Genomic DNA, 25,523 nt, shown 5'->3' on the forward strand with positions numbered 1-25,523 from the left:
TCGTTCCGATACACCTACTATACACATGCAAACCATGAGCATCATAAGTGTATCGTAAAGGTTTTGCTGCCCTTTATGACATGTATTATAAAATACGCCTCACTGCATATAAATATAAAAAAGAGGGAGCCTATGCAATAGAAGACCAATGACGCTCTATGACTTTCAGGCCAGGGCCCAGTCACCAAAGCACCGAGCAGGCAAGCTACTCGACAGGTCAAATGGCCTAGTTGGTGGTATGACAAACAAGGATCTAACACAAGCCATAGTACCAGTCAAATGCTCTAAAAATTAGAAACCCCACACTGGAATCCTAAATGATAAGCCGTATCAGCCTTAAAAATTGAGGATAATAACTTTTTAAATTATCTTTTTCATAAAATGTCTCCCTGTACAGTTAGTCCATCCCCTCTCCAGTCAGTTACTACTAACACCGGAAACTATTATCAATCCCAAAAATGATAAGACAATGGAAAAAGGGGACGTTAATGACTTGCCTTGGGGCTTTTCATTCTAAATTCAAAACAAAAAGAGTCAAAACTAAATAAAATGCATCCATCATGTTAACATGTCCTATTACATAGTAAAGTAGCTAATCGGCATACTCCTTCTCTCTCATTGTCCATGCGTATCTTTTTCAAAGCAACAATCTCGCCTGTTTTGATCTCCCTGGCCATGTACACTTGACTGCACTTCCAAGAACAATGAGAAGAATCGGTTTGAGAATTAGAAGAATTAACAATCGCTAGAGACAATTCCAGAACACAGAACAATATCATTAGTTCTACTTGTTTTCATTCATTTGTGTATATTAGTGCATATGTGTATGCATACGGGTGTTGTGCTCCAGTTTATCTAAGTGCCTCCATCTGCATTTTGGCAGCTTAAGAAGAAACTAGCCAAAAGATAGCACATAAATAGGAGGTTATTGAAGATTGAAGAAAGAAAAATAATATCAAAAAATCTCAGTTAACAATTTCACAGACTTACACTGTACAGTGGAAACACAAGCACAATTAAGAACCAAAAATAGCCCAATAACAGCAGGTGAATATGGGTTTATTTTGTGTTCCTGACAAGCTCAAAAATACGATAAAGAAATATAAACACAAATTTTATGACCAGTATCACTCAATACTGTCGGCTCAAACTGGAGGTCTGAAGGAACATATCCATTAGTTTCCTTGAATTTATTAGACCTTCTGGTAGAAAGAAGCTCAAAGTTTAAGCAGTTCAAGTCGCCAGATATCAATGTGGTAGCACATTCGAACACAAGATAATTTGTAATGCCTTAATTTTTCAGAAAAAAGCAAGCCAAAGGAGTAAGGGTGTGCATCGGGCCAGCCAGGACCCAGCCCGGCCCGTTTAAAAATAAAAAACAAACTTTTAATCATAAAATAATTTTTTTAAATATAATATATATTTATTAATAATAAATATATATTATTAAAACAAAAAAATTAAAAATATATATATTTTTTAAACTTAACCGGGCCGACCTATCGGGCCTTGCCCGGGCCGGGAAAATCCTGGCCCAGGCCTGGGCCCAACCGGGCCGGCCCGACGACGACCCGGCCCGATGCCCACACTGAAAAAAGAGTTGGCTGACTAACACGATCCATGTGTACTTAACTCAACCATGTAGCAGCAGATTGCTGCTAGACTCAAGTGGGATCACTATCTTTGGCCCTATTTCTCATTTTTATTGACTTCTTCATTCTCATTTTTGCCATTATGTTTTACGATCTTCCACAGTTTCTCAATTTTATTCATCAGAAGTTTGTCTTATACTTTAAGGTCAAGAACATATGGCATCTTGCAAAAGAAGACATTGAAATATTTAGAGAGAGAGAGAAAGACTAATTACCTCCTCTCAACATGAAAAAAAGAAGAAACAAATAGAATAAGGCCTTTGATGAAATCTTCAGGACACTCATCGTCTAAATGCTTGCCAACAACAGATGGAGCATTTGCAAGATTGATCACCTATCAAGAATATATATAGTTAATAAATAAAACAGCACAACTGAAACTTAAATGCAACAACACATGCCAACTAGAAAGAATGCATGCATAATACTCTAGGGAGACCAAAAGCATGGCCAATAGACAAGCCATTGCTAAGTAGCTACATGTTGGTCCATTCATTGGAACATTCAAGCTTGACAACGACCTTGTCTATAGAGCTCCAATTTGGCCCCCAGTGCCTACAAAGAGTTGGATGAACTTCACGTACATCCAATAACTCAGTAAAAGTTTTTTGCTTTTACATACTATGCTTACACATTCTGCGTACTGAAATGACAACGAAATGTCGAGCATTACCCAACTGAGATACGAATATAAGTGAATTACAACATATACAACATTTCAGTATGGTTTCTACTTTCCAAACCTGTAGATCATGCATAGCACACCAAAATCCAATCCAAGTATTTTGTTGTAAACTGGAAGCAGATATAGTTCTATGTTTGACCACTTTTCGTGCAAGTAGTATCTTTGATTTTCTGTGTAATGTTGCAAGCATACTGCATAAACACTAGTCAACTGTTAACAACATTTCATCTCTTTCTCCTGCAAAAGGAAATACTAGTGCATGGTTCATTTGATTTTGGAGTTTGTGATGATTCTATCATTAGAATCCACAAATAAGAGATCATGCCCTATCTAGAAATAAAGACAATTACATGCACAGAGCTACTTAACAAATAAGAAGTAAAAGCCTTGTTCTCCAAACTTGCAGAAACTACCGAGATCACTGTCAAAACAAGAAAGAGATTAACTCCCTTGGGAGCCCAAAGTTAGAAACTTAAGAACTTGATAAGTCTATAGTAAAGCTGACACTAAAACATGTCGATCAAAGCTGAAAGCAAAAATAACTGCATCTCAGGTGCACATTACCTCTATATAAACTGTAAACAATAACAATAATAAGGTGGTAAAGCACTGAGTGATGCTACCTCAAATAGAAACAAGTCAAAAGGTTCTTCAAGAGTGATGCTACTAGTTTAATTACAGAAGTTGAAAAATAAACAATTCCTAAAGTGTGGTTGCTTGAAAGGGCAACCCTGTGTCAATTTAGACCTTTGACTTGTGCTCCAACTCCTCCACTGAATGCATCCGCCCTTACATTTATCCAGAAGTGCCTGCGGCTGCAATGGCGAACTTGAAAAAAAATGACAACAAAGAAAAACAAGGGCATAAACCTAGAGCTTAGACCCACTCATGAGCAAGAACTCTAAGCTCAACTAATAAACACTTTAAAACGATATACATGAAACAGAAAATAACCAAAATCCTTACTTGAAATCTATGTTCTCTAAATTAACTGGACCTAAATATAAGCAAATTTGAAAGACCGTGAAATAAGCCTACACGCCTCTGACTTAAGCTGTCATATCACACCCAAAATCTATTCAGGTAAAAGATAGACCAATTGAAACTTGTTTGGTTTCTACAAGAAATCTAATTTCTGCACATCTTTGTAAATTTCTCTAGCAAAAATTCTGTGTTTTCGACATCAACTTTGCAACCACTGGGTCAAATCAGATTCCCTACAATAAAATAAACTAAACCCAAGGGATAAGTCTTGGCAAGCAAAACAAATCATTCATCAAATGTTAAAGTCACCCAAACATCCACAGTTTTGGAATAGAATTCTGCAGCAATCTCTGCAATTGTAGGAGATTTCCGACGTAGAGGGTGTGGTTTCAAGCTCTCAGGCAATGTACATGCATAACACTTGGCTTCCTACCAATTATGACAAGCTAACAAACAAAAAACACAAACAAACAATGACAGCATTTGCCTGTCTTCGTGCAAACTTTTGCAACCAGCAATAGTCAGTTTCTGTTTCAGCCAAAAATTTATGTAAACTCACTCAAATCAAATTGGATGCCACAACTTTGTTGGGAACTCAAATAAAAACTTGATTTTGAAGCACAAGATCAAACTCTCGTGCAACATGAATCGGCTTTTCCAAAACCACTGTACATCCACAAGAACACTGATGAGTTGGGCTTTAAACTTCGACATCAGCTCCATGAATTAGAAGACACTGACAATGTAAATAATAATAATAATAAAAAAAAAAAAGTTAAAAGCTAACGACTCTTTCAAACCCTTTCCTAAGCAAACCTTAAAAGAGAAATCAACAAAAATACCGTCTAGCTTTCACAATAAAACAAATTGTGATGGGAACATGGAAAGGGGAAGATGGAAAATTCATTACACTCAGCATGAGTGGAATTTGTTTGACGGGTTTCATCCATTCTATGAATGGACTAGCGGTTTGGTAATAAAAAGGACAACATTTTTCAAAAACAGAGAGGGGCTGGGAGTTCCTCATAGCCCATGAAGTCAGGAAACATTACAAGAGATGTCAAGTGTTTACTTTTAAATAGTTTATAAATCATCAATTTAAATCATAAGTAGAAAGTGCTCGTGTCGTGCAAATGATATGCCTTTCATTTACCCTCAATACCGTACAAGCATCGGGATTCATTTCGCATCAATGTTGTTGAATCTCTAGAAGGGAAGCCTTTAAATTTCCAAAAAATGAACATAAAGTAATCATCCTCAACGTCTTAGGAAATCAAAAAGAAGAGCAAATATTGACCCAAGGATCGCACATCCATGAAAGATTGTCGCATTTCAATTCCTTCGAGTTCAGCCTTCATGCCATTTATCTCTTGACAGGTACCTTTTTTGTTTTTCTTGGTTTTGCTTCTTTTTCTTCCTTTTTTTCTGCATTTGCCTTTTTGCCTTTTCAATTTTTCTTGCTTTTGATTTTCTTTCTCAGGCCGACCTTCACCTTTGAGGGAATACCTCACCACCCCAAAGGCTACTACGAAGCTCCACCGCATTGGTGGTTAGGTGTAGTTTTGTCACATATCAACCCGTTTCACCTTGCGGGTTTTCAACATGCCAAAAGTTCATAAGTCATTATCTTCGCGGTATAGACATAAATCACCTATATGCCTACCCGGTACTCTTGATTATTAACCCAGAGGAACAACTACACAAGCCCCGAGCCCATCTCTCAACTCTTATTTTGCTACCTGCCAATATTTTATAAGGCATTATGGCTTTTCTCTTAAGATATTTTCCTGCTAAACCCTTACAGACACTTGATCACTAGAGCCAATACCATCTCCTAGTCTTGACTTTCTCAGCTTCATAGGATTTTTCCAGATTTCCTCTTCTAATGATTGACAACAAAAAAAACTTGAAAGTTTCCTTTTACTTGGGCAGGTAGTAAGAACAAAACGAAGGCAGGTCTCTAGTTCGATTCCCGTGGGCGCTATGTTCTTGTGTCTTAAGGCGGTAGGGCGCGGCATCTAAGCTGAAGGGTGCACCGTTGCTATCGCTGACACCGACGCAGCTCAAGACCCCGGAGGCAGGGGGAATGGGGGGGCCTTCGGGCCTTTTTCGGGCGGTGGGATTAATACCCCTTGCTCACCCGAAAAAAAGAACAAAACGAAGGCATATCATCGCATGATAAGACACTTTTAAAATGTTTCTAGGCACAATAAAAAATTTTCTCTTTCAAAAAAATACTTGACATCAAATGGCATATCACCTGGAAGTAGGAACTCTCTTCTACCAAAAGAGAAGTTTTTATGAAACCAGACTGATTTGTTGGGTAGAAGAAGAGCTTCATATGCTCTCCTATGGGAAGATCAAATTATCCAATTCAAAAATCGAACTATCGAATTCAAAAATCAAATACAAATCATCTATTCTACTCTATCCCCGCCTATCTAATCACTCCTGCCTTGCACCTTATTCTAAATAAATCAAGAATTCAAGCAAAAAAAAAAAAAATTAAAACAGTTTATAGGAACATAAACACGTCCTAAAAACGAAGAAGTGAACCTATATTTACTAAGTTGAACCCTTACCAACTATAAGATATAAAATTTCACTCAAAAAAAAAAATGAAAACAACAAAGCAAACCTTCCCACCAATGTCGTGTGAGGTTAATGACTAAAGACCCAAAATTCTAAAACAAATGAAGAACACTAAATAATGTTGCAAATCCAACCTAATTGGTCCAACTGGTGGCCATTTTACATATGCCAAAGAAGTTTTAGATACAAAAAAAAAAACAAAAATTTTTGAAGGTCGTTTTTATATTTAAAAACGATTTTTAATTTGGTGTAAATTCTATCAGAAACACAAGACAACAGCTTCAATTCATAGTCTACTTCAAAAACGATTGTACAAATAAAAGTTCAATGTTCTCCAAAACCTTAGGCCATCTCCCCTTCGCACAAGGGGCGCCCGGCTTGGTAATTTGGAGCACAAAGCACCTCCAGGGCTAATTGCAGACGAATGAACAGAAAAGAACCAAACCTGAGATTTTTTTTTTTTTAAAAAAGAAGAATTAGTGATAGTCCAAGATTAGTTCGCCTTTCTAAAGGGCTCCCCAGGTCCACTGATTCATTGATCTTCCTGTATGCTAACAAAGAGGCATTCCCATGTTCAAGTCATTTCAGTCTTTGACGTGAAGGGATTGCAAAGTGGCATATTGGGGAGAAGCAACGGGTGAAAGAACTTCAGAACTGCTACACCATACAAACAACCCAACCATTCCTATGCAAAAATGAAACAGGATTGACTGTGTTCACTAGATATTAAGTTCAAATCCCAAACTTTCATAGAAGTGTACCAACAATTGTACTTGGAGCATGCAATTCAACTAAAAAAAAAAACAGATTACGTGCCCCGAGGCATGTAAATAAAATAAAAGAAACTGCAATGGTGAGTAATTATGACTATGGCACGATATTTGAACTTACAAAAAGTAAACCAGGAATATCATGAAATTGGACTGCATAGCTACTACGAAGATTCTAGTCACAAGACAAAACCCACATAACCCATCCATATACTGACAAGTTCATCATCGCCAGTCAAGCTATGATAAACATCGAAGAGAAAATCACACATTCTTGTTTCCAGGCATACTGGTTCCAGCATAACCAGGACCTCGGCCTTGAGGTGGATAAGGTCCAGTAGCATATCCACCAGCTTGGCCACCACGATTTGGATTGTATCCACCACTTGGGTTTCCGCCTTGAGGATACCTGTTCTGTCCTCCTGGAGGTCCCCGAGGCTTATTGTAGTGGTGACTTGGCCCACCAACAACTTGAGGTGGGGCATTGGTTAGGGTCAGGCCTGATTTGCATATGCGGTTGCCCTGGCTGCTGAATTGGCGGCAAACGTTGATGCTGTTGAGGATGCTGTAATTTTTGCCTCTTGGCTGTTTCTTCGTGCTGCCTTTGCTGTTGTCTTTTCTTCTTGCTCTGGAACTCATGAGATGACTCGTATTTGGGCAAACTAAGAGGAAGGCCAGAACCGGCTAACAAAAGGCCGTCAATTGTGACACTTGGCATGAACAAAAGATTTTGTACCTTTTCGGGCCACATGGCAACGGATCACACTAGAAACACTCAGCATCAAGTGCATCTTTTGCAGATATCCTCTGAAAAGAAGAAAATGAAACCATCAGTGGACAAACAAACACAAACAGCAGAGGATGCAAGAAGGAAAAAGGGTTGACATATCAACAGCAGACTTCAAGAAGAAAAGATAAAAACTGGAGAAATGCAAGAACATCAAGGAAGAATACAATCTCAACCAGATAAATATCATAGCTAGGAAGGAGTGGTACCAACATATCTAACTCTAGTCTCTAGTTTTGACTTCAAAGCAGCTGAAGAACCTCTTGCAAATAGAAATAACAAGACATAATGCAGATCGAAACAGAAAATGCACCCAGTATTTCAATATGTAGAATAATAGAATTCTACCTGACAAAATTCGAAGAGAAATTTTAGAAATATAGCAGACCACTGAGCGTGTGCCCTTTTCCTCTCTCTCTCTCTCTCTCTCTCTCTCCCTTCCTGCCCTTCCTTTTTCAATTTTAACCAAAAAAATGTTTAAAAGAAAAAACGGATATCCAGATATGTCCCTTAACCGCAGTGCTGCATCTGTGGTATGGGGAGTACAAGGACCATATCCCCATTCACATGTGACTTAACAGGGAACTGATTAGTTGGCTAGTCGGATTAACTGTTCACTAGCTGGACATCAGAGCAACAATCGTTCTAAACCTTAGCTCCTTAAGTCCAGCCTGTTCTAGAAACAAGAATTGACAACACTGAATGCTGAACAATTGCTGGCAACATTCTTCCAAAAACATTCCACCAGACAAGGACAAGTTCAAAAATAGACCATAATTTTCACAAGAAACACTGATTCCCTTTGTCATTTTTAAGTCACAGAGAAGTTTGAATGTACACTTCCATATTTGGGAAGAAAACAAAACTGTAAATACATTGAAATGCCACGCAGTTATTTCATTTTGGTAGATGAACAGGATGCTAGTTGGGTAATTCATAATTTTCCAGAAAGCTATCAAAAGCATTAGCAGCAATACTTTTAGAATCAAGTGAAGCAGTCATCAAATGCTTTAGTGCCACAACCTCACCTCTTAACACCCCTGTTCACAAATGCAGACTGAAATAGTAACTCGACAATGATGATGGGCAGAGAACTACGTAACTCCCGAAGATTTTTCTTATATTACTCTCATCACCACAAGTGGCTTGCAAAAAAGACATGGTACCGAACAAAAGAAGCTTGGAGGCCAACAATAGGAATATTTATATGGCTGGACAATACAATGGCCAAGTATCATGTACGATTTTTTGCAGACAATAAATTAGAACAATAAATATTAACTCAAAAAACCTCAACTTGGAAAAATCTTCTAAAGGTTATCATTCATGTTTCTTTAGTAACTTAATATAGGAAGTTTTCCTTTTCAGCACCACAGAGAGACAGAAAGAGAGAGAGAGAGCGGGAAGGCGGGAGAGGCTGTTGCAAGACTAAAAAAAAAAAAAAAAAAAACGTAAAACCTTCATCTCTTTTTGCTGCAAAAGGAAATACTAGTACATGGTTCATTTGATTTTGGAGTTTGTGATGATTCTATCATTAGAATCCACAAATAAGAGATCATGCCCTATCTAGAAATAAAGACATTTACATGCACAGAGCTACTTAACAAATAAGAAGTAAAACTTGGGGAAACTACCGAGATCACTGTCAAAACAAGAAAGAGATTAACTCCTTAAGAACTTGATAAGTCTATAGTAAAGCTGACACTAAAACTGCTAAGGACACCCAAGGCCAAACTTGCAATGTTATTTGCAGAGTGTCGTTCGTCAGATCTGGAGCAGGACTCACCACTAAATAATTATAAGAATTCAAGGAGTAGGTTTGCTACTCCCACTTGCCAGAACTCACATCCATACACTAAATCATTTGTCACAAAAGTTCAAACCTCCAAAACTCAGAGAATATAGCAAGATGATACCTGAGATGGGTCAAGAGTTGGCATCCGCTCCAACAACTCCAAAGCATGTCGATCAAAGCTGAAAGCAAAAATAACTGCATCTCAGGTGCACATTACCTCTATATAAACGCACATTACCTCTATATAAACTGGAAACAATAACAATAATAAGGTGGTAAAGCACTGAGTGATGCTACCTCAAATAGAAACAAGTCAAAAGGTTCTTCAAGAGTGATGCTACTAGTTTAATTACAGAAATAAACAATTCCTAAAGTGTGGTTGCTTGAAAGGGCAACCCTGTGTCAATTTAGATCTTTGACTTGTGCTCCAACTCTCCACTGAATGCATCCGCCCTTACATTTATCCAGAAGTGCCTGCGGCTGCAATGATGAACTTGAAAAAAAATGAGAACAAAGAAAAACAAGGGCATAAACCTAGAGCTTAGACCCACTCACGAGCAAGAACTCTAAGCTCAACTAATAAACACTTTAAAACGATATACATGAAACAGAAAATAACCAAAATCCTTACTTGAAATCTATGTTCTCTAAATAAACTGGACCTAAATATAAGCAAATTTGAAAGACCGTGAAAGAAGCCTACACGACTCTGACTTAAGCTGTCATATCACACCCAAAATCCTAACTCAATTCAGGTAAAAGATAGAACAATTGAAACTTGTTTGGTTTCTGCAAGCAATCAAATTTCTGCACATATATGTAAATTTCTCTAGCAAAAATTCTCTGTTTTTGACATCAACTTTGCAACCACTGGGTCAGATCAGATTCCCTACAATAAAATAAACTAAACCCAAGGGATAAGTCTTGGCAAGCAAAACAAATCATTCATCAAATGTTAAAGTCACCCAAACATCCACAGTTTCGGAATAGAATTCTGCAGCAATCTCTGCAATTGTAGGAGATTTCCGACGTAGAGGGTGTGGTTTCAAGCTCTCAGGCAATGTACATGCATAACACTTGGCTTCCTACCAATTATGACAAGCTAACAAACAAAAAACACAAACAAACAATGACAGCATTTGCCTGTCTCCGTGCGAACTTTTGCAACCAGCAATAGTCAGTTTTTGTTTCAGCCAAAAATTTATGTAAACTCACTCAAATCAAATTGGATGCCACAACTTTGTTGGGAACTCAAATAAAAACTTGATTTTGAAGCACAAGATCAAACTCTCGTGCAACATGAATCGGCTTTTCCAAAACCACTGTACATCCACAAGAACACTGATGAGTTGGGCTTTAAACTTCGACATCAGCTGCATGAATCAAAAGACACTGACAATGTAAATAATAATAATAATAATAATGATAAAAAAGTTAAAAGCTAACGACTCTTTCAAACCCTTTCCTAAGCAAACCTTAAAAGAGAAATCAACAAAAATACCGTCTAGCTTTCACAATAAAACAATTGTGATGGGAACATGGAAAGGGGAAGATGGAAAATTCATTACACTCAGCATGAGTGGAATATGTTTGACGGGTTTCATCTATTCTATGAATGGACTAGCGGTTTGGTAATAAAAAGGACAACATTTTTCAAAAACAGAGAGGGGCTGGGAGTTCCTCATATGCCCATGAAGTCAGGAAACATTACAAGAGATGTCAAGTGTTTACTTTTAAATAGTTTATAAATCATCAATTTAAATCATAAGTAGAAAGTGCTCGTGTCGTGCAAATGATATGCCTTTCATTTACCCTCAATACCGTACAAGCATCGGGATTCATTTCGCATCAATGTTGTTGAATCTCTAGAAGGGAAGCCTTTAAATTTCCAAAAAATGAACATAAAGTAATCATCCTCAACGTCTTAGGAAATCAAAAAGAAGAGCAAATATTGACCCAAGGATCGCACATCCATGAAAGATTGTCGCATTTCAATTCCTTCGAGTTCAGCCTTCATGCCATTTATCTCTTGACAGGTACCTTTTTTGCTTTTCTTGGTTTTGCTTCTTTTTCTTCCTTTTTTTCTGCATTTGCCTTTTTGCCTTTTCATTTTTTCTTGCTTTTGATTTTCTTTCTCAGGCCGACCTTCACCTTTGAGGGAATACCTCACCACCCCAAAGGCTACTACGAAGCTCCACCGCATTGGTGGTTAGGTGTAGTTTTGTCACATATCAACCCGTTTCACCTTGCGGGTTTTCAACATGCCAAAAGTTCATAAGTCATTATCTTCGCGGTATAGACATAAATCACCTATATGCCTACCCGGTACTCTTGATTATTAACCCAGAGGAACAACTACACAAACCCCGAGCCCATCTCTCAACTCTTATTTTGCTACCTGCCAATATTTTATAAGGCATTATGGCTTTTCTCTTAAGATATTTTCCTGCTAAACCCTTACAGACACTTGATCACTAGAGCCAATACCATCTCCTAGTCTTGACTTTCTCAGCTTCATAGGATTTTTCCAGATTTCCTCTTCTAATGATTGACAACAAAAAAAACTTGAAAGTTTCCTTTTACTTGGGCAGGTAGTAAGAACAAAACAAAGGCATATCATTGCATGATAAGACACTTTTAAAATGTTTCTAGGCACAATAAAAAATTTTCTCTTTCAAAAAAATACTTGACATCAAATGGCATATCACCTGGAAGTAGGAACTCTCTTCTACCAAAAGAGAAGTTTTTATGAAACCAGACTGATTTGTTGGGTAGAAGAAGAACTTCATATGCTCTCCTATGGGCAGATCAAATTATCCAATTCAAAAATCGAACTATCGAATTCAAAAATCAAATACAAATCATCTATTCTACTCTATCCCCGCCTATCTAATCACTCCTGCCTTGCACCTTATGCTAAATAAATCAAGAATTCAAGCAAAAAAAAAATAAAACAGTCTATAGGAACATAAACACGTCCTAAAAACGAAGAAGTGAACCTATATTTTCTAAGTTGAACCCTTACCAACTATAAGATATAAAATTTCACTCAAAAAAAAAAATGAAAACAAAACAAACCTTTCCACCAATGTCCTGTGAGGTTAATGACTAAAGATCCAAAATTCTAAAAAAAAAGAAGAACACTAAATCATGTTGCAAATCCAACCTAATTGGTCCAACTGAAAACTGGTGGCCATTTTACATATGCCAAAGAAGTTTTAGATACAAAAAAAAAAAATTTGAAGGTCGTTTTTATATTCAAAAAGGATTTTAAATTTGGTGAAAATTCTATCAGAAACACAGGACAACAGCTACAATTCCTAGTCTACTTCAAAAACGATCGTACAAATAAAAGTTCAATGTTCTCCAAAACCTTAGGCCATCTCCCCTTCGCACAAGGGGCGCCCGGCTTGGTAATTTGGAGCAGAAAGCACATCCAGGGCTAATTGCAAACGAATGAACAGAAAAGCACCAAACCTGAGATTTTTTTTTTAAAAAAAAAAAAAAGAATTAGTGATAGTCCAAGATTAATTCGCCCTTCTAAAGGGCTCCCCAGGTCCACTGATTCACTGATCTTCCTGTATGCTAACAAAGAGGCATTCCCATGTTCAAGTCATTTCAGCATTTGACGTGAAGGGATTGCAAAGTGGCATATTGGGGAGAAGCAGCTGGTGAAAGAACTTCAGAACCGCTACACCATACAAACAACCCAACCATTCCTATGCAAAAATGAAACAGGATTGATTGTGTTCACTAGATATTAAGTTCAAATCCTAAACTTTCATAGAAGTGTACCAACAATTGTACTTGGAGCATGCAATTCAACTCAAAAAAAAAAAACAGATGACGTGCCCCGAGGCATGTAAACACAATAAAAGAAACTGTAATGGTGAGTAATTATGACTATGGCATGATATTTGAACTTACAAAAAGTAAACCAGGAATATCATGAAATTGGGCTGCATAGCTACAACGAAGATTCTAGTCACAAGACAAAACCCACATAACCCATCAATATACTGACAAGTTCATCATCGCCAGTCAAGCTATGATAAACATCGAAGAGAAAATCACACATTCTTGTTTCCTAACCCTGGTTATCCCATGGTCATACTCTCAGTTACAATTCATACGGTGTGAAATCAAGAAGCAGATCACCAACGCATAGCACCAAACAGAAATCTCTTTGCACATTAACAGAAAATTCTTCGTGTAAATATCTACTAAAACCCTAATAGCCAGTCCAAAAGGGAAAACTAGAAACATAAACAGTTGATCAACCCAGAGAAAGAAAGCCGTGAAAAGCCTCTTGAAGACCTCGAAGGAGACGCAAGTAACCCCAACCCAACTTTAGGCAATCGGCCAAGACATTTCGCGAAAACCAAACCCACACAGTTGAACACCAAAAAAGAGACCACCCAGTGTCACCGATTGCTCAAACCGCTGCAAAACATAGGAAAGGAAAGCAACAAATCATCATTGAAAAAAAGGAGAGAAAGTGGCGCTCCGAATTACCCATAGGTGCCCTCGCCGATCTGCTCGAGCTTCTCGAAGCAATCGACGCTCTGCGATCCCCACGAGGGAGACTCATCGAGGTTCAGCTGCCCGGGTGCGGCCGCCGCCATCTGTCGCTGCCTCCCACCCTCCTGTCCCCACTTGAGGCGTCGTCAAGGAAAGCACCGAAAGCCTTACGCGCCTATTTCAAGCAATCTCTTCGTCCTCCTCCTTCTGCTGCTGCTCCTGTACGTCAACAGGAGGGGATGAAGCAGAGACGGTTTCCGCAGAGGGTTTTCCCAATTCGAAGAGGATGAAGAAGAAAGCGAAAGTACAGGGATGCAACGACCTTGGCTTCTTTGCCAGTAAATCCAAGAGCAACAACGTAATTTACTCAGCCTTCAAGAATGGCTCTCCATCCACGAGTCGCCTAGGCTAGAGATATTCAGGAAATGTCTGTAAAACCAAAGGGGCATGTTTCGTTAAAATATTTGCCGTATGAAACGCAACAATAATCTGATAGCCACTTCATGAAAAATGACGCTCATGTTTATGTTTGTAGAAACATATTCCCTACTGATATAATTATTATTTTTTATTCATAGGTGAGCGGGTGCCTTGATCGTCTTAAACTAAAAACAATAGTTTAATCCGATATAATCATATGGATACTTATAAATCATGTTTCTTGAAAATAAAATCATGATTAAAATTCGTTTCTTACGCACTGATATGGATCAAGAAAAAGAGTTCATAGAGAAACGCCCAAAACCGATCAAAATTAAACCTTGTGCCAATTGAAACCCTAAACCGATTGAAAGAGGTATTGAGAGAGCGAGGCGTGGATGGAGAGACAGAGAGAGTAAAAGGAGGTCATCACCTTTTCACCCGGCTGAGAAGGTCGGAGACCTCGTCGCTGGAGCTGGTGGCGCCCGCTGCACGGCTTTGGGAAAGGAACGAAAAGGAGAGCGACTGGGAGTGGAACAGTTGAATCATATGTTGCAAAACCAACCATGTTCCGAGGACTCTCCTGTAATATGACATTGCAAAAAAAAACTTTACACAGAACCCTCCCAATGATAGAAGTCTCAACAATGCATAACAACACAATGCCGTAGATATCAAATGAAATACATTTTGAAAAACAAATAACAGAACATCAACAGAAATGCACAAAGATGCAGTTTTTCTCCTCATTTTTGGAACAATTAAGAGATGGTTTAGAATCAACAATTTAACGCAAAAAAACAAGTTAAAGCATGCCATAAGACTCATTACCACAAAAATAGTTTCTCGCTTGGACTGAGAGACATGATGATAAAATCATAAAACTAGAATGTCAGCTCAAGTGATAGGGACATGAAGCTAAAAAATAGAAAGACGAAGATCCAAGGTAAAGGAAGGAAAGAGAGCCAAGACAGCAAGAGCCTCATACCCAGTATATTTAAATGGTGGTGTTTATATGAGAAGTCATAACAAATTATAAATGCAACTTTTGCCCTCTATCCTAGCTGTCATAACCAGCTGTGGATCAGCTCCAAACATGCTAAAATCCTAAAACAACAACCTTATATGCCATTGCCACAAGTAGTCAAATGTCAAAGGCAGTGCAGAGGAGGATATTTCTCCCCTTCAATAGACACTGTTTTCTTCCCTGCTTAATAAATTTGTACACGAGTGGCTTCTTTGAGGATGCTTGCTTCTCGTCCCAATAACACATATAATGCAAACGAAGAGGAGGATATTTCTCCCCTTTAATAGCCACTCTTTTCTTTTCCCTGCTTAATAAAATTTGCATATGAGTGGCCGCTTTGAGGATGCTTGATTCTTGTCCCAATAACACATAGAATGAGAACACACGATTCCAACATCCTCATGTGCTCCTCAAACAGCCATCACACAATTTCAACATCCAGCAATGCTGTTTGCATCAAGTCGCAGGAAAGAATGGACTCGGCATGATAAGTGTTGACTGATGAGCATTCAGTCCTTGGCGTCTCAAGGTAAAACCGAAATGGCTTCTAAGGGAAGCAGAACACACGTCAGGGTGCATTCCACATGTCATGTTTGCTTCTACCACAGGGCCAGAGATCGCTAGAATGCTGCATTTGCATATTCAAATATCCTCCAAGGTGGATCAACCACTTTCATATCCTTTGCTATTTCAGCCTATATGACTTGCTGATTCAACATGGAAACCCTTTCATATAATTCTTGCAACAATTACCCTTGTCATTGTCACGATAACAACATGGGAACAACTATATTCATAAGAACGCTTTGTGGACTTAGGAGCTTAAACGTAAAATTTCTAACATTACTTCTTTGGAAAAAAGAGGAAATTTCTATATCCTAATTTTAAAGTTTAAACTTTAAAGTATTGATTTCTCCCTTATCAGAGACACGCCCACGAAGTTTTACCAAAGTTAAATATGAAATTCAATAGTTATACTCCACATCATGCAACTTAGGCACGGTGCTTCTGTGTTCAGCCCCTTCCACCATCTCCGTTTTGCAAATATACCTCTTCACCAAAAACAATAATGAAGCCATTTTCCTAGTCGCATGTTTGGACCTTTACAAGCTAAACTATCCAATTTAAATGACCAGAGACCGGCTGACAAGAAAAACACAATAAATACTAAAAGCAAATGAGTAGGGAAAGATAAAGAACAGCACTATCATCAAACTATTTATCTGTATATGGTTTCATCTGCTACTAACATTTACCAATAAAAATGTGCAAACTGTAGAACACAATTTGTAAACAGTTTCAGACTTCATGGTATGCTTGCATCATTGAGATATGATTGTTTTCAGATAACACAAACGTGAAAATTTTCACATTGACACATGATCATTTTCAGTTGGCAAGACCAAATTGATATCCAAATTTGTAACGAATTAGGTTGTTATAGGTTAGTCGAGTGTTATGGCCACACAAACACCAAAATTCATTGCCTAATTGAGGCAGAGAGAGGGAACTAAAGGTTCAATGATGTCTTTCCCATTAATAAGTTGTCTGAAGTGCAAATATGTTCCTTCCCAAGGGTCAAATTCAAATGTTTACAATGATGACAGTAAAAATATTCAACAAAGAGCTATTCAATACCAAAAAATAAATAATTACACATAATGTATGTGCAATAGATTCACCTTCCCCATGCATCACTTTTATACCATGTATAAAATTTGGGATCAAATTTAAAAGTTCTACATATAAATGTACAAAGATCTCCAGTTTTTCGGATCTTTTGAGGTAAACAGACTTGTGTTGAGGAAATTCATTTCAATAGTTTCCCAAGTTTTAGCTTCATCCATCCATCATAATGTAACAAACAACATTCAAGAAAAAAATGAAGCTAACTATTTTTGCAGATATTAACCTTCCCAAATCCATTCTTAATAAATGCATTCACAATTTTGATCAAAATAGTCGCCCATATTTTTGTCCTCCTAACTCCTCCTTCATTTTATAATTTCAAATATTGAATCCTTAATAGATTTCAATAACAAGGGGACAAAAGGTTTGTACCAACCATTTTTCTGCATATCAGGCCCTCAAGAATCTACTGCTTAGAATCCCAAGTTTAGATGGCATGCATATAATAAAAAAGATGATATCTAGGAACCATGTAAGCAAAGTGGATCAAAACTTACAGGAAGGTCATTAATGCTTTGAGCCACTGCACTGCAAGCTGCTGCAGTTGCCCCACTTTGAATGGCATTCATGGAGACATCCACAAGGAAGAAAAAAACAGCAGGCATTGGATCACGAACCTGCAATTTATAGGTTTAAAATGCAGTAGGTGAACATAAGAGCATAGTTTCTTAATACACAGCTTGAAACCAGAAAACTAAGAAACAGTTACAATATCCAAAACTAACATTTGGATCAGAATTGCTATTTACACATCACCAATCAACAGAGTAGAATGATATCAGCTGCACATATAACTTTGTAATTAAATCATACTAAAAAAAGCCAAAAAAAAAAAGGTTTTTTTGTGTGTTTTTCCTGTTGTCAGAAAAAAATGAGTTTTCAGAAAAAAATGATTTTAATATCTTTATAGATTTCTCTTAACATATTATTAATTATTTTGAATTTCATCAATTTTTTGTAAAAAAATTGTAGAGAATTCAAATTTCCATATATTTCCATTACTTATTTACATTTTCAAAACTTTTTACCCCGAGAAAAGGCTTGTCAATAAAAGCTAAGATCGATATTTATGACAAAGCAATCAATATGATGTGCACATTATTGTTAACCAAAAAGGAGAAAAAAGACCAATAATAGGGAACTTTGCATAAAAAAAATATAAAATCAAGGACAGTAATAAACATCAACAGTGCTGTTGCACTCATCCATTTCAAACTTCAAAGGAATCACAGTAAATGACCAACTAAAAACATGCCAGCAACAACCAACATCGCACTCCAACACATAGCTGCTAAATGATGTTGTGCCATGATTGATTGCAAAAATGTGCTTTACTCAACCCCAAACAGCACCACTTTTCAAAAAGGAAAACTAACTGACAAGCAAATAGCAGTGAAAACTTTAGGAATCATCAATTCCTAACCATGTATTCCTTTGAGGCAACAAATTCATCGGTTCCCCGGCACAATTCAGGCCTTTCATCAGCATCCCGACGCCTACAATCGGGTCCTAAATTGCAGTAATAGTCGCGAGGTGTCTCATCAGTAAAACCTGCAAACAGGATAGTTATGCATAGTTATTGTAGAGACTACAAAATAGATAGGAAATAAGGAGTAAAACCTTTACAGTTAATCAAACGGGCTGAATTAGGAGAGTTTTGAGATGAAACTACAGCTTGACTACAGATTGATAGGAAATGTGTCAATCTTGTCCCCTTTTGGTTCGGCTCCAGAGAGAATTACAAGAAAAAAGAGTTTTGTTTAATTTAAATTGATAGAAATAATTATCATGCTCTATTAAGCAGAAATAGACATAACTCAATGGCTCAAGAATGCATTGAACTTGATGGTGAAAATCAAGTTGCAGTTAGATACAATTAACTATATTATCGATTTCATATACAAAAATGCTCGTACATATAAATCAGGCAAAAATTAAGTGCTCAAAGTTAGAGAATTTGATTACCGGTAATGTCTAATTTATACACTGCCAAACATTTACAGTAGTGTAAAAAGGCTATTAAATACATGTTCTTAGGCATTTAATTGTTTAGAGTTTTGTTTCTTTAAAAAATAGTTACCATGTAACGCATATGGAATTTTCAACCATCCGGAAAGGACATAGACAATAATATACCTCTTTTCCGACCATGGTCACAATTACAGTCATCAAGCTTCTATTAGCGAGGGTTTTATTGGCATTTTTCAGCAAAGCTGATTTTCTCAAAAAAACTCAAGAATTCAAAATTTTAAAATGACAAAAACAATAAAAAAATTAAATGAAAATCAACAATTTTGTATTATTTATTACAAATATATACACGAATATTCAAACTGTTTTTGAAACTTTGATAAAAAAATGCACTAATAGTAGACTCAAAGAACTTCAGAAAAGGGAAAATATTGTGATGTTATTGCAAGAAATACTTTTTGCTGATATTTTGAAAATATTGGGAGGTTTTCCCTTTAAAATTGGCTTCTGATACTTTGACAATCAAAAAGTAGCATTTGCAAAAACATTACTGATCAAGAAAGAAGGCAGGACGTAAACCACGGTTCATGATATATGGACTCACAATGACAAGATTCCTGCCTACAGAATTAATTGGATGGATCATGACCATAAAACTCAATAAATAACTTAAGGGTCCGATAACGTTTAGCTATAAATACAAATCACACATCCACAAAATTCTCTTCATGGAGTAGATCCGAAGATTTTCATTTTTTTTTTCTTCAGAAACGTATATATCCTGGAAAATTATAATCAAAACACTATTAATAAGATTTATGTAATTGTGTATTGTACACTATTTCATGAGAACCAATATCAAGAAAATAATCACCTTTGTAGTAAGGAGCATGCCAAGAATCCTGTCTAGGGACTGGGCAGCAGCCTAGACACTTGGGCTGAGGCTATGTATATATATATATATATATATATACACACACACACACTCTCTCTCTCTCTCCAAGTAACATGAGTACGGTTACGATTTGGATACAAAGATATGGGAATGGATACAGCGATTTTAGAAAATTTGGGTACGGGGATACGATAGACTGTATATTTTAAATAAATATATCTATATATATAATCCACAAAAAATTCTAAAAATTAAAGAAAAATAAAAGGAAAAAAATAAAATCTTGGTGGAAGGGAAATAAAAAAAGGGAAAATCAAAATTACAGAAAAAAATAATTTTGAAAACTATAGTTTTTTATGTCTTAAAATACAGCCATACCCAACCGTACCCACATACCCATGTCGCCGTACCCATGCACAGACACCAGTACGTTGGCAGGTCACACGTACTCGTGTCACTTAGTATATATTTTCTATATTTTTTTACTCTAAAAATTAAATTCCATTTATCTTCTCTTCCATGTTTTCCGTTTCCTCTGTGGAATACATCCATGTAATGTCATGTAGGACCCACCAAAGCCTTTGTATTAAGGTCTGAAACCTAGGACCACCTAGGGTTTTTAAATACAGAGATAATAAGCTAATAGGCTTATGTTTGAGTCTTTTGACGACATTATGTCCACTAGACCTTCTTTTTCTGTCTTCCTCTTTCATTTTTCCTCCTTTTTTTCCGCTATAGAATAGGACTGTCCAGATGTCATATTGTCATGCAGGCTCAAATGAAGCTCATTTATTAGGGTAAATGTGATAAAAAATTAAACAGCCTCAACAACGACAATTTTCAAGTTCATTAGACTATTTTAGCCTCCTTAACAGTATCATACAACAAAAGTACATGATTAACTATATCCAAATTAGATAATTTTTATTAATTCATAAAATAGTGATGCAAATGCTTTTTTCTTTAGGGAAACCTAAATGTATCAAAAAAGTTGCTGTATATTTATGTTGTTTTTAAAAGTGTAAACTAGAATTAAAATAAATTTGAAAGAAAAAATCTCATGAGTATTTTGATGCGTGAAATAAATTATCTCTGTTTTTAATAATATTGAAAAGCTAGGTGTGTTTCCATTATCTGGTCCTTAGGTCGGTTTTTGAAAATCCATTGTCCTATATATGCTATGTGACATGGTACACCAGTTTTGCCTAGGTACCCGTGTCGGTACGTAGGTACGGCAACACGGGCACGGGGTACGGCTGCATTTTAAAACTTTTAAAATTATATTTTCAAACTTAATTTGTTCTCTAATTTTTTATTTTTCCCTTCTTTTATATTTCCCTTCCAATAAGATTATATATTTTCCTCCCATTTTTCTTTAATTTTCAGATTTTTTGTAGATTATAAGACTATTAATTCTTTTTTTTCATTTATTATTTTTGAGAATATAAAATTTGTGTACCCGCATACCCACAATTTTCAAAAATGCTGTGTCCGAACCCGAACCGTCGTACCCGCACCCAAGTGACATAGCATACATGTTGTTCTTGAGTTCTTATTGGGAAACAATAAGGAAGTCTATCTTTCTCAGGAAATTGTAAGAATTCTAAAATTAAAATAAAAAATAATAGAAAGTCTATGAAAACTTGAGTTTTCTACTATGTTTCTCATTTAAAAAATCGAAAGACCATTAAATTGTTAAAAGAAATCTCAAAAAATTAACATTGTATTTGGATACATTTTAATGCAAAAGGAGATCAATAAAAGCATGTTATTTTTATTATGGTGATTTTCCAAAATAATGCAATTTTTTCACATTTGTTCATTCTCCGCATTTTCTCTTTTTTGGTGCTTTTTGAAAAAATGCCCACATGTATGACAATGGTTCAACCTTATGTCAGTGTGCACACACACACAGAGAATTGAAAAGAATCTGGATGAATTAGGGAGCCACATCCAGTAGGACACTACAATAATAGTTGCCAAAACTTACCTCTTAAAAAAGGGGAAACCAATAAATTTTCCGAAAGATGTAAAAAAGATAAGGATATTACAAAATATTATCAAATGCAAAGTGAATGGGCCCAAACAAGCAACTAGTTGGTCAACAACTAGTCAGTGATTCGTTGCCTAAGTTGACCAACCTATGTCTGACCTACACCTTTACAATTTGGAGACCAAACACGCATCCATAGGCTAGCATCCACAGCTGACTGGCAACTAGTCGTTTAACAACATATATTCCACTTTAGAGAACATTTTGTCATTGTTTATTTACGCTTCCAGGAACCAGTAACGTGTAAATTGTAAACCATGTCAAACCAAGACCGATCAATATCCGAACAGAAATCGATTCTTAAATGGAGAACTTCATTTTTGCAATTTAAGCATAAAACAATCCTAAAAGAGACACTTCATGCAAATATTGAATTCTTGAAGAAGTCAATGATATATTTAAGCATAAAAGTGATTCTAAAATAATCATTGATTTTTATGACCTTACTACTAAGTGAAGCATGATATCCTATGTCACATGGTGTGGGTGCTGGTGCGGGTGCAAGATGAGGCAAATTTCAAAAAAAAAAAAATATTGGATGCAGGTGCGTCGAGGGCATAGATATAATATATATATATATATATATATATATATATATATATATATATAATATGTTATATATAAGTAATTTATTCTTCTATATTTTAAATTTTTTTGTATCAAGATTACCTTAATTTCATACAAGATTTAAAGTTTTATTAAATAAAATAGAAGGAAGAAAGAGAGCAAAGAGAAAAGGAAAAGGGAAATGATAGAAGGAAAAAATGAAAAAAAAAACACAAGAGAAGAAAAGAATGGGCCCGACACGGTCAAACTGAGTCAGGTGCCATGTCAGGCCACAACCACACCTGAGTCGACTCAGGTGCACCACCATTTTGGCGCACCCGTGTGACTTAGATGATATCATGCCAACTGTAACATGAGACAAATCATTAATAAGAGGAAAACAAACTTAAGCTGGCATAAGTTGGAAGAATAAATTCTTAGCAACTCGATCTTCCAGATACATACCACAAAGATTGCAAATAAAGTGTTTCCCATGATCAATGAACTTCATGAAAGGATTGATATAACCCTTGCAACGAGAACAGCGAACAGGTCCACCTTCCCCAAAATCCACAACCTGAGGTGATCCATAATAAAAGCATGTAAAATAACACCACAAATGAACCTATCCATAGGTTATCCAACTGAATGTGTGTACTAAAACTAATATTATTGAGTACTGAATAAATGCTTTAAGAAGAACATCCATATCCTTTATTCCTTTTGCATTGCTACATGTAAAAGCCACTCTCTGAAACCGAATGCAGATCAGTCCACCTATGTCTTTCCCTTAACAATGTGGAATAGCACACGGATCACTTGTTTCCCTTAATGTACAATCGTTAGTACAGTCACAAGGCCGTCAGGAGCATATCTGTGGTCCTTGAAGTAAGGGAAATAAAGTTCCAGCTGACTTGATCTTAGTTCTTTGACACAGAGAACCAAGAATGTGATTTTTTTTTAAAAAAAAAATGCTTATTACTTCCCTCATATGGTCACCCAATCCAGCAACTAACAATCATGAAAAGCTATTATTATTTTGTTGAAATATGAAGGGTGTAAATTTGCCAGAAGCAGAACTACATGAAAGACAGCTCTTCTGTATACATATCGAAATCATGCAAAGTTATCATCCAACAACTCAATCCTTTTGGGGAATTTAAAATGAACTATTAGGTAGTGAAGCAAGGAAAAGAAAACATTCACAATTGGGCATCTCGAGATGTAAGACAAGTCCCTTAAAGAGTACTGAGAAGTGCAATCAGTAGTCTGCTAGACTGCTTCCAAGCCTAGCTAGATTTCTTTTTTTTCCGCATCTGCATGACCATTTGAAGGAAAGGGAACAGGGTTTATGAACAAAGACAACAATTCTTACTTTTGTTGAGCAGCATTACACAGGAAATCTGGAAGAAATTAAGCATTCATATGTCTTCTTGTCCTAAAAGAACAAAGAATGAAAGAAGACTTCAAGTGCCAAAGCACAAGAAGGAATGAATAAAAAAAAGGAAGATTAAACCTACCTAAATGACAACCAGTTGGTTTCTAATTTGGGATTACATTCCATTTGGATCACAGAATTGAATTAGCTGAAAAAAATCTTAGTTCAAGCACCGATATTTATATGAGCAGGAATTGGACCACCCACAATCTATCCAGATCATCATTCTTCTGTTTGTAACCAGAGATATGGGTCCAGAATCCAGACCAGTTATGCAGAATAGACCAATCAACTCATAAAGCTAGTTGCCTAGTTGTGCCCTTGACCTGCATGACAGAACCAGCTAAACTAAAACAAAATAAGTGACCCGATCATTTTGCTGAGATATCATACTATTAACTAAAACTCAGTACCCTCAACTGTTCAAGATTATATTTAGACTCCCAATGAAAATGTGATTACTCATTCGATTTTTCTAATTCATACATTGCACATAAGAAATTCTAAACCTGTTACTCATTGCAATATATCATGGTAAAATTATAGATCCAGAAAGATCTGATCTCATTTGAGGAAAGCCAGATTCAAAAAGAACACCTCAGCATGAAGGTCAACAACAGCTGCAGTTCATAATCCACAAGTAAGCAACCATGTTAAAGGTGTTGACCCATGGAACCTATTGTTGGTTAATGTGTCAACCAAGTCAATCAGATACACACCCCAGGAAAGGTAGGCATGAAGTACTATGATGGAACAAGATTGAATATTACTTGGATAGGCTCCTCCAAAGGATGAGGAAATGCTAAAGGTTGAACCAGCAGAGCCAATGGCATGCTTGATGTTGACAAAAGGTCACTGGTGCAAGGAATCTGGAAACATTTAGATGAAAAACGAACTTCAATAATAGTAAAAAAGTACAAACTAGGTGAAGAATAAATTCATATCCAAAAGTAATATTTGAACTGGCATAGACAAGTACCTGATTCATGGTACATCTCATGTACCGTGGGCTGCAATTCCCTGTATCTCTGGCCACATAGTCACTTGTGGCAGGCTGCAATAGAAGAAATAAGTGTTCAGACATTGCAAGTTGCAACAAGTACAAACAGGATAAATCTCATGTTTCCCAGCATTTGTGCAAAAGAGAAAAAATGTGGAGAATAATTCCTCAGACATTTCAACAAGTACAAACTACAAACAAAGCAATATCATGTTTTCCAGCATATAAAGTCGCATGCAAGAGAAAAAGTTGCAAAAGGAAAATGATGATGCAAAAGAGCAGAAAAAGTTACTTCTAAGATAAAACAACAAAATACGAACAAATAAAATGTCATGAAAATACCGGGGGAAGGTTTGCTTGATTGTTCTGACGGGTTTCAAATGTTATCATGGAGGAAGTGGGTAATGGTCGAGGCATCTGGGTTGGGTCAATTTTAGAAGCCCCTGCCATTGGAGATGCACCAACAGGAGAACCTGCTCGCGTCATGCCCAGTAGTCCAGTTCCTGGTGGATGACCCATACCAGGTGGCCCAAGAGGAACAGGTTGGTTTGGAGGAGGTGGTGCTCCAGGACTACACATTCGTAGCGTCTGCATACTTCCACCCAAAACTGGAACCTAGCATTTAAAAAATATATGGTAAAGGAGTGGGAAAAAGGAATATGATATTTCATCAAATAATGAAACCAGAACCGGCAATT

General features: G+C 36.6%; 1 protein-coding gene across 13 annotated transcripts in view; it reads right to left on the reverse strand.

Moving 5' to 3' along the window:
- LOC116250092 (protein transport protein Sec24-like At4g32640) overlaps positions 1-25,523 on the reverse strand; it is a 191,305-nt gene that overhangs the window by 158,168 nt on the left and 7,614 nt on the right. For 4 of the 13 annotated variants that reach the window (XM_050076992.1, XM_050076994.1, XM_031623480.2 and 1 more), the window contains exons 2-11: positions 25,168-25,440; positions 24,805-24,879; positions 24,596-24,694; positions 22,853-22,964; positions 18,346-18,473; positions 17,420-17,539; positions 14,640-14,789; positions 13,781-14,215; positions 9,387-9,745; positions 7,420-7,490 (exon numbers count right to left, since the gene is read on the reverse strand). In XM_050076992.1, the coding sequence (XP_049932949.1) occupies positions 14,195-14,215; positions 14,640-14,789; positions 17,420-17,539; positions 18,346-18,473; positions 22,853-22,964; positions 24,596-24,694; positions 24,805-24,879; positions 25,168-25,440 (978 nt within the window). In that variant the 3' untranslated portion in view covers positions 7,420-7,490; positions 9,387-9,745; positions 13,781-14,194. Of the gene's footprint in view, positions 1-3,085; positions 3,153-7,419; positions 7,491-9,386; positions 9,746-13,207; positions 13,709-13,780; positions 14,216-14,639; positions 14,790-17,419; positions 17,540-18,345; positions 18,474-22,852; positions 22,965-24,595; positions 24,695-24,804; positions 24,880-25,167; positions 25,441-25,523 lie in introns of those variants that run through there. The other 9 variants (XM_050076993.1, XM_050076988.1, XM_050076989.1 and 6 more) reach the window with 7 other exon arrangements.

The sequence above is a fragment of the Nymphaea colorata genome, chromosome 3 (assembly GCF_008831285.2).
Source record: "Nymphaea colorata isolate Beijing-Zhang1983 chromosome 3, ASM883128v2, whole genome shotgun sequence".
Taxonomy (NCBI): domain Eukaryota; kingdom Viridiplantae; phylum Streptophyta; class Magnoliopsida; order Nymphaeales; family Nymphaeaceae; genus Nymphaea; species Nymphaea colorata.